Source organism: Atractosteus spatula, chromosome 15, assembly GCF_055471065.1.
Source record: "Atractosteus spatula isolate fAtrSpa1 chromosome 15, fAtrSpa1.hap1, whole genome shotgun sequence".
Classification (NCBI taxonomy): domain Eukaryota; kingdom Metazoa; phylum Chordata; class Actinopteri; order Semionotiformes; family Lepisosteidae; genus Atractosteus; species Atractosteus spatula.
The window spans coordinates 10,136,110-10,150,555 of record NC_142720.1 but is presented as its reverse complement, the minus strand read 5'-3'; the positions used below and the strand labels follow the sequence as shown (position 1 = coordinate 10,150,555).

The 14,446-nt window shown below is 39.9% G+C and overlaps 1 protein-coding gene across 1 annotated transcript; it reads right to left on the bottom strand.

Annotated features, from left to right (window-relative positions):
- Positions 1-602: 602 nt before the first annotated feature.
- On the bottom strand, positions 603-14,277 carry memo1 (mediator of cell motility 1). Its single transcript, XM_088934168.1, has 9 exons — positions 13,840-14,277; positions 8,869-8,950; positions 8,322-8,390; positions 6,445-6,557; positions 5,516-5,627; positions 4,124-4,266; positions 3,612-3,688; positions 2,598-2,702; positions 603-1,419 (listed from the first exon to the last, which is right to left on the bottom strand). Exons 1-9 carry the CDS (start codon positions 13,898-13,900, stop codon positions 1,288-1,290), a joined length of 894 nt encoding a protein of 297 aa, XP_088790294.1. The 5' UTR covers positions 13,901-14,277; the 3' UTR covers positions 603-1,287.
- Between the last annotated feature and the right edge of the window lie 169 nt (positions 14,278-14,446).

Genomic DNA, 14,446 nt, shown 5'->3' with positions numbered 1-14,446 from the left:
AATACAAACTCTGCATCGGAGTACTAGAGTTTTTCTCATGGAGGCAAGAGGTTCTTTGATTTAATGGCAGACTCCCCCTATTCTTTTATCAGCCAGATTCATTCAGCAATCCAAAACTCTTCAAACGGACAGATCTTGCAGCAGTACTCAGGCCTATTCAATTTACCAGGTCTGAATCAGGGAAGATCAAAAGGAATTATTACCAAGGGTTTGAATTCTAATAAGGATTTGACATTTGCACCACAAAAAACAACAAGAAGTGATGTCACTTTATATAGTTCAGATTTACCAGCAAGTGTACAAATGCAAATATACTTTATCCAGCAATTTCCTCAGGGGAAGTTAAAGAAATCAGCATTACTTTCCATGAGGAAAAAATCCCACTGGTGAAAAAAGTTTAAATGATGCATACAATGGTATAACGAGGCCAAATCTGTGTTTTCACCCAGAAAAAGGTGCGAGCCGTTTGCAAGGGTACAAGAATACACTGACAACCATAATAGCCGTCATGATAACCGCTGCCAACTGATCATATGTGATATAAAAAATGTTTACATTAATGACAGTTAAAGAGGGAAATAAAGAAAACAGCAAAGGACAGAGACAGAAATCACAATTTTAATTGGCTAATAAGAAAATAAAAAAACAGGAGTTGCTTTTTTGGTATAGATTGTACAGCAGAAATGTTAGTGGACTGGGTCGAGTGTAGCCCTTTATTAGCAACTACAATAGTAGGTTCCCGCTGTACAATATTGGCAGTAGCTACCTATACTGCTTTTAATATTTCTAATAGTATATAGGATCTATATATGTATTGTCTGGTTTCATTATTTAAAAGCTCCCACTCTTGTTTTGCCTTTACCTCCAGAACTAATCTTTCAAGCAAAATACATGTGCACATGTCTGCAAAGAGTGCAAAGGTGAGAATTTTTTTTAACTTGGGGAAAAGGGGCTATACAGAGGCCACAAAGCCTCTGCAACCCTCATCTGTCACTCCTAAATCAGAAACACCTACCACTCACATGGTATGCCAGCCTTAGTCCTTTGACAACCCTACACACACACACACTTGCGCACACATAAAAATTATATTGTAACCAATACATCCAAGGCTGGGGTTATACATACGTATATGTTTTTTTTTCTGTGGCTTTTGGAGATATTATAAGATATCCGAGCACTCTGAACTATCCGAGTCTTTCCGGAAGGGAAGGCCGGGAGAGGGCGTGGAAGAAGGGAAGGAGGCGGAGCCAGGTGCTACGTATGGCTTCCTGAGGTGCAGTGGTCTCAATGGACGACCAGCGCTCCGGCTGCATAACTAACAGAACTATCCTGCCAGTTTCGGCACTGGCTTGACTGGGCATAGTTTAGGAAAGAAAAATTCATGTCCACTCCGTTTTTCTTCAGCTCCGCTACAGCCTGCAACAACACAAGCAAACAACAATGGCCAGTGAGCGCTGGGAAGGCAGGTGAAAGGTTTCCTCTCTGTATGTAGGATTGAGATTAAACTGAGTTTAATATTCTCTGAATCAGGCCCTGATACTGTCAGGCAGAAGAGCTCCTGGTGTTCTGACGCCAGGCTCGGGTGCCCATTTCACCTCACACACATTTCTCTTTTCACCACTAGCACAAACTCCAGCCAAAACACCTTTAACACAGGACTGTACGGCGTTCCTCCAAACAGACAGGCATGAGATCCCCTGAAAGATCAGTGGCTTCTTCCAGAGAAAAAGGAAAGAAGCCTTTTCCTCCTGATTCAACATGTAGGATTTATTGCTCTAAATGCAAAGTTGCTCTACTAGGACCACTGTATTGAGCATAACTGCAAGTCAACATACCTCTTAAATAGCTTATTACAAAACAGGAAAAGTATAAAAATACAATCCTGCCATTTTGTATCATAATGCACAAAACGAACAGCAGAAACATCCACAATTATTCAATCAAGGTATCAATAAGGCTTTGACTTCATTTTAGCTCTATTTACAGCTTCATCTTAAAATAATTAATACCTTTAACCAAGAATAGCAGGCTTCATAAAATTATAAGACCAGAAAAAGAAAAATCCGTTTACCGTGCCAACACATTGCACTTGCAAGACTGCATAATGCTTGCTACTGTCTCTTTCAAATGCATAGCTGAACTTGCAAAATCCACTGGATGTGAGCACTGTGGCTAGTGAGACACCCAGAGGTTTAGACTGCTCAGCAATTAGTACACAAAGATTTAATGTTGCTTCTAAGTTTTTGAGTGCGTTAAGGGATTATGAAAATACATGCTATGAAGTTAAGTCTAACCAGCAGTGCAGTGGAAAAACATCAGATGTCAGTGTCTTATATGCTGACGTCCACACACTCAAGCCTCTCTTTCGGTTCTGATTCACAACCAGGTTCAATCTGAATATGTACATTCAGCTCGTTTTGAATGTGAGACAAAATACCGTTTTTTTGGAAGTCTGAACTCAACCAACTGTAATGTAACACAACCGTATTCAATCTATCACAGTTATTTTGACCTATGATTCTGTCCACATTAGTTTCCTAAAACACCCTCAAATTAAAAGTAACCCAAAATGATTTATGTGTAGTAATACTTACATTTAGCAACACACCAATAGGATGACGCCCACAGATAGTGTTGTGGTATTTCTTCAAGTAGTTACTAAAGGATATAGGGTCTAACTGTTCTATAATGCTCATGCCCTAAAAGAAAAACAAATCAAGTTATCTGCATTTGGAATTATACAAAAAAAAATCTAAAATACAGCCGAAGTTACAAACATTGTTGGGAGATACTTTTTAAAAGAAAATTCATTACAATCACATATTACGTGCAATTTCAAATCTAATCAAATGGTTCAATTTTTTAAGCCTCTACTTATTTTTACTTTTCAAAAACTTACTAGGGAGAAAAACTGCATTCATATGACTTTTTAACATGTCTGAAAGACTTTCTTGTGATATTGTAGTATAGCTTCTTCCCAGAACAGCAGATCTGGTCTTAAAATGCAGCTAAAACTGCTTGCCCCTCAAAGTAGCAATTATCTACACAGCTCTGATGCACTTGGCAGGTTATGGTCTCTGAAAAAGGAGCCATGTCAGATTCCTGTATCCATGGTAACTCCCAGAACAAGGCACACCTTACAGACCTGCTATTATGGAGGGTGGCTTTGTTACTAAACCCAGAAGACCGCGTGAAATGGGCATTCTAGTTAATTATATTATCTGGGTGTCATGTCTGATATTCCTTAAAGCTTAAATTAAAAAAAAAAGTCAATTCAATGCAAAAAAAATAGTTCACTAGCAAACATAAGGGAAAAAATCTAAGGTATTCTATTCTTTTGTTGGAAGTTTAAACACAAGGGGCGACTACAAGTCAGTAAATGTATCAAAGGTAATGTTAAACTCTTTACTTCCAGAAACCAACTGGGAATTTGACGGTAAAACCATCTCCTTCTCATTTAGGCTCATTCTTACTACATTGGACTAAACTGATTCGTATTTCCCCTTTTGATTTTGGCAGCTTCCTCATGGGACTGTAAGCTGGCTCGGTACAAAATGTCCACCCACAGGCCAGGCACCTGGGTGCTCTACAGAAAAGCAGCTTCCTACCATTTTATCCAGGTGCTCAATAGATCTGTAGATCTCCCCCTGGGATTCATCGTAATATGTGTAGCGGAAACGTTGTCCTTTGGAAAAGAAAAGTGAAGGAAATGATCAGTGTGCGAGAAAAACAGAAACAGCACATAGTATCTTCAGCTTCAAGCTAACATTTGCAGGCCAGTGCAGAAATTAGTACTCTAAAGATTATCTTAAACTGGGAAATTCTTTACAGTAATACTTTATTTTAGCATTAGATGAATGGGCAATCATTTTTTTAAACATGATAATACTCTTTGTGCTGTATTTTCATTTGCTCATGTTAGTCCCTTGCTGAGGGTCCCCCTTCATTTTTCTTCAGAATGTCCCCACAAAATACGATCAACAAAACCCATCCAACAGGTTTTTGGCCCTTTTGAGATCACAAGGTGGCATTTCCACTGTGAAGGTATGGAGAATGGACTTGTAAAAGAAACCAAAAACCAAAATACTGCTGCACCTTTCCAGTGCCTCAGTGGACTCACCCCAATGGCAGAAGTCAGAAGAAATCACAAACAGGTTACTTGGATCGGCCAAATATTTACTGAGAAGTTTGCCATATTCCTGCTCCTTAGATTCACTCAAAGCCCCCACCAGCACCGGAACAATTGAAAAGTCATCTTTATGGCTACAAGGGCAAAAAGGGGAAAATGACAGGAAAGCTAATAAACTGCATGTGTGAGTGTACTACAAAAACCATACAGTTAGTTCCACCGATTTTGTTAAGAATAGGCAAACTGTTTTGACGCCAGCTGACTGCTGACTTCATGACATTTTATACCAAACAAGCACAACACTCAGGAAGAGTAAAACAAATACAATCTGAAAAATCATTGCCTGAAAATTCAGAGAATTACTAAAAAAATGTTGAATTTGGGGTCAACAGAATTGACCTTTTCTGAATACCAAATGAACTACTAAGCTCTGAAGGATTCTCCTTTCTAAACCCAGAAATATCGCAAAGCTTTACTCAGTGCCTATAAACAAAACAGCAGCTGGTTCAAAATAAAATGACTAGAACTGTGAGTGAAAGAAAACAGATTGAGAAAATAACCTCTGGACTTCAGCTGTGTTGGCTGGTCCTACTGAATACCTATAAAAGACTGAAGTCTCTGCTTCAGCAAAAGCGAAAATAAGCTCGCATTAATTATGTACAAAGCAGAATGTATTCTAGATTGCTCTAATCACCCCCAAGCAGATATTAAACCTCGCTACCAAACAATACCCCCTTATACTTCCCTAACCATGACCTATTCAGAGAAAACTGAATACAACTTCATTTCAAGCAAAATAATCACTCGGCTACCGTGCCATTATCACAAAGGCATGCAATGAAGCAAATGGAATAACAATCGAAATGATGCAAAAGGCATTTATAGACTTCTCTGAGTTTTGAGCTTTTCAATGGCTCTTTTAATGGAATAAGACGAATCTGAATGTTGATTTGCAGGATAAGGAAAATAAACTTGCAAAAAGAAGCTGTTTTCTCATTAGATAAACACCCAGCACTGCCTGAATGGAGGAAAAAGTTAATTCTGCAAATACTCAGCCCTGCTATTTTACAGGAAAAGTCCTTGGCACTGCAGAGCGTTTACAATCACTTCAGCAACTGTACTGATTTTTTTATTATGTAAAGATGATTTCAGTGCACATAACACAAAAGCAAAACGGTACAAACAGACCCAGCAAAGACCAAAGTGCCAGCTGGCACCCTGTGAGCTTCACGGCTCAGACAGGGCAGATCATCCTGCCCCAGGGATACAGCAGGCCAGAGCTGACAGGATTCCCTCCCCAGCCACGATTAACAGTGTAATTTTATCAAAATTAAGAACCAGGATTGGGCAAAGGCAGAAGTCTTTGTCATTGCAGTTGGCTACCTTTCCATGGCTTTAGCTGTGTAAGGCAAATGCATTTCGATACTGTGCTCATCTTCGTCTGTCTGCAGACTCATGCGTTCAAACATTCCTGTTTTCCAGAGGTCAGCATACACTGCAGGGGGAAAGACAATGAAACTGTAATCCTGCAGTCCACAGATATGGTTAGACAGACACTGTATTGAAAAGAGACATTGGAAACAACAAACATAACAAATGATACAATAAGATGTGTTAAAAAGACTTGTAAAAGCTGCTTCTTTGACAAGAAAATAGTCAACCACAGATTTAGTTTTCTTTTTTTTTAACTTTTAAATGACAAAACAGGAGTTTGCCAATTGAAGTGTCCGTTTGTTTTGATTTGCTGCAGTGTCACAACTGCATTGAACATGTTTAGTCCGTGGGCGCCTGCTTTTTTTTTCCCCATAATGTGGCTGTCTGAATTTTATATTTAACAATGCAAACAAAAATAAAATAAAACAAAAAAACACAATGAGCTTTTGAACGGTAACTTCCTTGGGAATTTACTAATCCATTCAGACGTACAAAAAACATATTTACCCTTTAAGATTCTGTGGAGCGGCCACAATTTCAAAGCGGCAATTTAATGTTCAGTGTTTAATTTTGATACCAACAGCATTACTGTGCTATAGAGGAGAAAATGCTCTTGTACCTTGGTGCCTTATAGCAACTGCTATGAGCAAAGCTAACTCACCAAGAAGATCTAACCCTCAGCAGGTGCGGCTGCCCTGGCAGTCTTATTAAAAACAAGCCATGTACAACTTGTGTATATAATAGAGTATTTTTAGTACAATGTGCTTGAACATATATGATGCAGGTTTGTCCAAATCAACGCAAAAGTCTGTCATCTCACTGAACACCGAAGGTAAGTAGTAGTGTAAACCTCCTCCTACCAGAGTTCAGTGACTTACCTTTTTGGTCAATCCTCAGGTCATACAGTGGCGTTCTGTAGATCTCAGCAGGCGAGAGCGCACAGCGAGACAGGGGAACATGGTGCGAAGGTCCCAAGATGAAAACTCTTCGACTGCAGAGCAAGTCCAGAGGTTTAGTTTGACTTATTTCGTACTTGTGCAGGCTTCTGCAAACTTAAAGCGAACTACTTCTAAACAAAAAAGTCTAATGTTGCAATTAAGACCAGTAACTGGTCTATTAACAAAAGCTAGTCTATATAAGTTTCATTCAGCGCTTTACAAATGCTTATGCATTCAGTAAGGTTCTTCTAAAGAATCAAGAAAATGGAACTGGTTGTACCCACATACTGAAATCAGAACATAGCATGACAATTTCTTACAAGCAGGCAGGCAAGCCTCAGTCCTGATATCCAGGTTTGTGCCACCCTTTACGGGAGCCTGCTGGGAAGTGTCAATTGTTTAGGGATTGTCCACTAGGGATAAGTGTCCCCAAAAAGTCCTTCACCACTGAAATGGAAAAGTAAATTATTTAGAACTCCTGATCTCCACACAGGGCAGACGGTTCACTTCTCTTACATCTGCTTGTATTGTATTAGAATTCTGCACATCTTTCTGTTCCAGACAGGGGCAGAACTTTATGTATTAAGGCTCAGCTGAATCAGCAAAAAGCAGGTACTAATAATACAGTAAGTGAGCAAATCTAATATCTTTCTTTAATTGCCTCAACTTGGAGAAAGTACTGCTGTCCCAAAATTCTGCGGCCAGTGTTCACACTTACTGGAACACCTGTGACTAGTTAATTTTTCTAATGGGTTCATTAACGCTGTCCCTTTTAATTAATCATTGCCCCTTTAATAGGCCAAACCGCCTGTGCTCGTTTGCATCCCCTCTTATGTTCTTAATATAAACAGTTAGGTCTGTCAGCTGCTCCGTTACTCATTCTCCATACATATTACCTGGGAACAAGAGTGCATCACTCATATGAATAACTAAGTGGTTTCAAGAAAAGGGAGAGTTTTTTGCATGTGTTTTTGTTACTTAGTTAAAAGCTGTGTCAATTAAGGAATGACCGTCTGTCATTACCTCTTATCAATTTTAGTCTTGATTTAGGGGTGACCCTCATCCTAACCCTAAACCTTGAAGAAACCTTGTCACTGCTGAAAAACTACAGATGCTTTAACATTCTATAAACGATTATTGATCAAATGATTAAAAAAATACCCATTAAACCTTCTTTAATACAACTTAATCTAAATGAATGTGACTTTTTCCTATAGAAAAGCAACAACACAGCCATCACTCCCCAGTCTGGGTGCGATTTAAGAGTGGCCAGGACTTAAAATGCTGGATGTGGACTGTCCAAACTAGATTGCATCCATAAGGTAGCTAGTGCCATTTCATTCTACCATGTGATCAGGCCCCTTTCTGGAAGACTAGCTATTTGTTTTTTGGTGGGAGGGAAAAAGGACTCTTAAATGATCATTTTGCACAATCAAAGGGGGAGAGGCAAAACAAGCATTGGGCATATTTCTTCTATCAAGGATTCTGAAACTGGGAAGGCACTTGACAGACTGGGCCTCCTACACACCACCTAATATTACGCAGACCCAGCATTTTGGGATTAAAAGTTTAACTTGGAACAAAAAGAAAATAAAAGAATGACTAGTCCGCTACACACGTCACAGTAAGACAGTACTTCTGAAGGACAAGGCAGCACTTTTCTTCAGCGCACCCTTGCAAAATCACTTTGATCCATCATAACGAATAATTATTTTATTGGAATGGGGAGGAAACACTAAGCCAATACCAGTCTTTGTGAAGGATTAATACAATTAAAGCTACAAACACAACCAAGATGCAATCCTTTCGGTACTCACGTAATGGTGGGGTCCACCTGTTTGTAAGCATGCGCAGCACAAGCTCCACAGTACGTGTACCCTGCGTGCCTGGAAACAGAAAACTACACTTTCAGAATAAACAAAAAGTTACTGATACAGCCAATACAAACAGCGTGTTTGCAGTGGTTGCTTGAAACACTAATAGAACATTTCATGAGAAACCATTCTTTTCACTCCCATTTGGAAACTACCATAAAGAGAAAAAACCCGACCTCAGAAACATTATATACTGTAGAACCCATATTTTTAAAACATACAGGTACTGGAAAAGACTTACACATTAAAAAAAAAGTCTCAGATAGATGTCTTTCACACTGTTTATACGATGCATATATGCCCAGACGGAATATGAAAAGTATATTTTTGCCATGCATTTTCTTATTTCAAATAAGGAATGTCTATAACACCTACCTGGAGTGCTAGAAATAATAAACACTTAGGCACATAAAACATGCAACTGTACATACTGTATATATGTTTTAAGTTAAACTATAAGAAAAATAGGCAGTATACTCTTAGTACTTACGGTGCAATTATGGCTCTGGCTGGTCTTTTTGTGGACTGTGCCTGAGATAGCCAGCCTTCTAGCTGTGCATTCAGCTGGGGTCCTGGAGCGACAGATACAGAGAGACCATTAAGCACACAAAACGCACAAATTCCAAAGTAAATCAGTCAAGAGACTACCTACATTTGCATCATCCATAAATTTACTGCCACTTCAGAGGCCAAAAAAAATGTTAATTTTACAATACAGTTTTACCTTCACATCAAGCCCCTGATAACACTATTTTTCCATCAATGGAAAGAGCCAGATTCCCTGAAAAACAGGGTGATTAAGTACAGTATGACTTTAAACAACTTCACTCAAGAAGTCCAAACATTTCTCAACAACACAGTTTTAACCTTTCAATTTTAAGGCAGAAAATTATGAAAATACTACAACTTATGAACATTGTTCAATTTTATGCTAACAGTAAAATCAGACAAGATGCTCGTCTCTTTCTTCACCTGCAGGGACTCATCTTTCAGCATAGTAACAGCAAAGGAAGGTCCCTTCAGCTCAGGGTAAACCATGTTAATAAACACCCGCTTGCCTGACACTACAGGACTGCCAGGTGTTTCGATGGATGTGAAGATTAAGGGTTCCAAAAACAAAATAAAGGTTACAAGTGACAGGAAGCCATTCACTCCAGCTTGCCTGTTATGTTTCTAGTAGCTTTCTGTCCTTTTACTTTCTTAAAAGATCCCACAGAGTCAGCACCAATTTCATGAATTGGTTCCAGACTCCTCTAGTCTCCTAATATTTCCTATTTTCTATCCTTTAAGGCCACGTGACCTTCCTGGTTTCAGCCTAGGTATGACATTCCTTTCCAGACAGGAATAGGTTTTGTTCTCCTTGTTACTGCCATTAGAACAGCAATAAATTTCTTACGTCAAAGTGACCAAAACTAAACATACTATTCCAAGTGAGGTTCGGAGAATGTGAAACAGGAGGTTCTAATGATAAAGACATAATTAGGAAACACTTTTATGCAAAGCAACTTGCAAAGAAAAATGCAATCACTTAAGAAGTGATACAAACTAAAGATGGTTCTTACGTGTACTCAGCTGACTTAGCTGCTACTTGAAAATTGAATTTAGGATGACATCTGGGGCTTTAACTTCAATAACATAGACAAGGAGACTTCCAGACTCCCATTATCCTTTGTGTTAAAAAGAGCTTCCTACTATTTGTCAATCACCTGTAGTACGCTTCAATAGACATTTGGTTCTGAATGTCATCCAAAAGACAATGTACAAGACAGGAAGGCTAAGCAAGTTGCTCAGGTTAAGATGCATTAACACAGAACCAGGTGCTTCAGCTAGGAAGCTGCTGGTAACAAGACTTCATCAACTCAGATTAAAGATATGAAATATGCTCTTGCAATAAGCACTTAAGAACCTAGAGTTAGATCATTCAGTACCTTATAGTGAAGTAGAAAAAAATTTAAAAGTCCATTCATAATTTTATATGGATTCAGCATAGTTAAAAGAGGTCAGAGGTTATATATTTAAGATGTCACATGAACTACAGAATTATGAATACAATGAAGCCAATTTAGTACCCCAGTATATGGCTTGAATAAGTAAGACGTTCAGAATCTTGAAGAAATAAAGCCATATATCAATATTTTAGCATAAGATAAAAAGTGCCAGCATTTTAACCTAGCACTGCTAAACATCTATAGGAAAAAAGACACCCTCTCAAAATTCTTAACATGCTCTTCTAATGACAGCACAAACCAAGGTTTCCAACCTCCCTTGAGCACAATCCACAGTAACCAGCACTGTGAAGATGATATTGAAATCCTACGAGCACGGTCTCAGTCTTGTCAGTGTTCTAACTTAAGATCAGAAAGAAACCTGCAGATAGTGCAGCAGTAGTTGAAAAAGTGCAGATAGTTATAATATATATAATATATCATATGGTTATATAGTAGTAATTATCTGCAGCAGTCTGTAAGTAAATCCTGAGGGTCATGAACATTGTAGCCACCTGATGCACCAAATCCACAATGAAGAATAATCTGACCAGGAGGCAACATGTAAATACTAAAAAATAAATGTTTCCCCTGTTAAATAATTTTAAAAAAGCCCAGATTAAGTGGGTCCTAGAATACAATTTTCTGACAATTACAACAATGTCATATCAATCAGAGAAGACGGACAGGAAATCTTGCCTTTTAAGGCTCGAAGTACATTCAGATGACCTTTCTGTGGAAAAAGTTGACATTATCTCCTCAACTCACACTTAGGAATGCCAGCAAAAATTCCCCAGCCTATTAAAAGAAATCTGAAGGTAACTTAAAAAATAATCATTATGGATACGGTGAATACATGGTAGTTTTGCAAAAATCATTCCAACTCTTTCATTACCCTACCCTCTCATTACCTATGAGCCTCCGAGGTATCATGATCATTTGCAAGGCAAAGTAAGTCATACTTACTGTACATGCTCTGCCTGACTTATGCTGTGCTTTATGCTTTACTTATGATAAACGACTTTTTTTGAGACATTTGTGTTGACTTCGTTTACATCTTGCAAGGTGTGGACGCAGTAAACAAAAATACATTGTCACCACATTACAAAACAAAACCACAGCACTGCAATCAGTCCTAGGAAGAGCAACCCAGTGGATTCTGGAGCTTATCAGAGTGTTCTACAGCAACAGGCTAAAAGACATGAACCTTTTTAGTCTTCAACAGACTTGACACATGTATTCAAAATCCTCAAAGACATAGAAAAAAGTCTTTGCAAAATGAACAGTGAAACATGAACCAGAGGGTTCAAGTGGAAACGACTATACATGGAAGTTCTTTTTAAATGGAGAACAGGAAGTACTCCTTTACCCAAAGGGCTGTGGGAGTGTGGAACAAGCTAACCAGCCATGCAGTCTAAGCTCATATCCTGGCGTCTTTCAAGAAATGCCTGGATGAGACCCTGGAATCAATAAGATACTAGTAAACAGGGTCGAGGAGCCAGGATACATCTGTCACATGTGAAAGCTGTAAACATTTCACACTCCAAATGTACACAGAACTTGGGAATCAAGGCACTGATAACCTCTCTTTGGAAAATTTAGATTTCCTCCAGAATTTAGTCAAAAGCCTGGTTATGGCATGTTCTCTCTCTCATCTTCTCTCTCACTTTTGTATCCATTAGTCCAGCTACCTTGCATGGTGCTGCAAATGTAAAATATATTTACAGTGGATGGCTACACCTTTGCAGAGCTAAAACCCAAAATATGTCATCATCCAATCCCCCTCAAGCAAAAGCAAGTCTTAATATACTTCAACAGCACATTCATAACAGCAGTTATTTCCAAAACTGCCAGATTTTGTTTTTGTGTTGTACCCTGGGGGTATTTTTATGCTTTTTCTGACAAATTTGCATATTTAGCAGACAGTATACCAGGCTTTTTTGTTTCAGACTATGTTTTGTCACTTTGGACTCTTTAGTTGTGAAAATATTTGGGCCAGAAGCTGCTTCTCGTTTGTCTGGTTCACCAGTACCCCACCTGCTATGTCTGTGAACAAAAGCCTCCAGCAGAGATTATGTTACAGTATGTTCCTATAACCACTTCTCTTACCTGAAGCACTGGGGCACCCCTAGACACTAGCTCATACTATTAGGCATCTCTGCCCCTTTCTGAAAAAAAAACAAAACATGTTCCAGCTAAAGTCAGAAGGAACTGCCTGACATCACTGCGTTTAAGGATTTCAGATGAATTTTTCCGAAAGCTAAAAAGAACTAAAACACTCCTCCCACCCCCCCACACACACCACTCTTTTAAACCCACTCCCTTGTAATCCAAACTACATGAAACAATGAAAGTTACTTTAGATGTTATAAACTATCTTTACCGAGGCCTGCGATCCAGAAATTTCCTCTCAATATAATTTACTACACACTGGAGGGGTGTACCAGGAACCCAACCCATCTCTTTGTCTAGTGAAATACCTGTTAGGGGTTTAAGCAAACGGTAAGAAAGGAACTGAGAAAAGAAAACCTGTTTTTTTTTAGAACATACATACTTTGAATCGTCTAACTTGCTAAATCCTATTAAGAATTTATTCAAACGTGAGAAGTTCGCGTCTTCAGTAAATCCAAGGGCTTTAAACTTGAGCCTTGCAGTGCTCCAGCCTGCGTCGCTTCGGTTCCGTAATTTTGAGAGATTTTTGTTCTTGAAACAAAGCCACGTTATGGCAACGGGCAACAAGGAAGAAAACTGCTGAATCGGCTTATTCACAGTTCACCATATCGTGATGTGACAGAAGAGACTGTCAAACATTTCGCCAAACGCAACATCGAAACCTCCTCACGAAATCCTATCGAAATTAAAAAAAGGCTCCCAGGTGCGTGTCCCCTATAGCGATGCGAGCCGGCTGAAGTTTTGTTTTTGGGGATCACCTTTCGTCAGGATTTGCCAACCGCTGAAAATGAAAAGATAAGAGAGCCGGGGCAGGAAAATAAAGGCGGGGGGGGGGGGTCTGCAATTGATCTACTTTTACACAAAATGTCACGGCACGTAAATCGAGCCGGCCGGACCCAGACAAAAGGATGAGCTTAGTAGTACATGCAGGCGCTTCGCCGTTTTCATTCAGACAGGAAAAGGAAAAGGGACAGGCCCACAGAGCAGAGAGAGAAAACAGAAACAACCCAGGTCTGACAACACGAATCAGTCGGGGTTTTTTTTAACGACACTGATGTGACGTGCAACAGCCGTTTTTTTCTATATACATATTTAGTTTTCGCTCATTTTTAATTCAAGGTCCGTCCACACGTGCTGACTATTTGACACCAAAACAGTGTCAACTCTCAAATCGCGGCCTGTCCTGTGTCCCCCCCCTTCTCCCCGGAGTCCCCAGCTCTCTCCCCCGGCGGATCGCCTGTCCCCACCCCGCCGACCTCGGGCCGAGCGCTGCCCGGTCTGCGCCCCGCTGTCCCCGACTCTACCTGAGGCGGTGTACCAGCTGCCGGCGTGACTTGCTTCTCTGCACACCACTCGGTTCGACATCTTAGTGCCCGAGCCGCCTATCTTGGTCAGCTAAAACCTTATCGGGGAGGAGGGGTGGGGGGAAATAAAAACTAAAAAAAATAATAATAATAAACGGGGAGGAAAAAAATAAATAGTAACGAACAACACAAATAAAACTAGGGGGGGGGTATAAAATGATATATGTAGGATCTTCCAAGCTTTACTTAAAACCTCCGTCAACCGGGAAAACTAAACTTGGACCATGAGCTAAAAGAAAAAGAAAGAAACTTTAAAGTCAAACGAAAAGATTGGTATCTCAGTAGGCAGGGGAAGAACAAAAGCCTAAAGCCAGTTTGTCAATTTGCTGCTGGAAACGCAACTGTTCGCCGGTCCTGGTTTGGCATAACTCGGCTACCGTGCCACGGCAAACCAAAGGGGCTCCCATTGGCCGGGACGTGCAACGGGGCATTCCGATTGGTCACAGGCCCTAGGCAGGTAAGAGGCGTAGCCAAGGGTGGCTGAGGGAACGGCGTACAGCCAACCGGATTGGATGGCTGCGTCAGCTGTAGGGGTTTTGGTTGGTGG

Bases quoted from the DNA above. Each gene is read 5' to 3' on its own strand.
- memo1 (XM_088934168.1), bottom strand. From the start codon at position 13,900: ATGTCGAACCGAGTGGTGTGCAGAGAAGCAAGTCACGCCGGCAGCTGG. The intron at 8,951-13,839 runs GTAGAGTCGGGG...CTGTCGCTCCAG, and splicing joins CAGCTGGTACACCGCCTCAG to GACCCCAGCTGAATGCACAG. The intron at 8,391-8,868 runs GTAAGTACTAAG...TTCTGTTTCCAG, and splicing joins GCCAGAGCCATAATTGCACC to GCACGCAGGGTACACGTACT.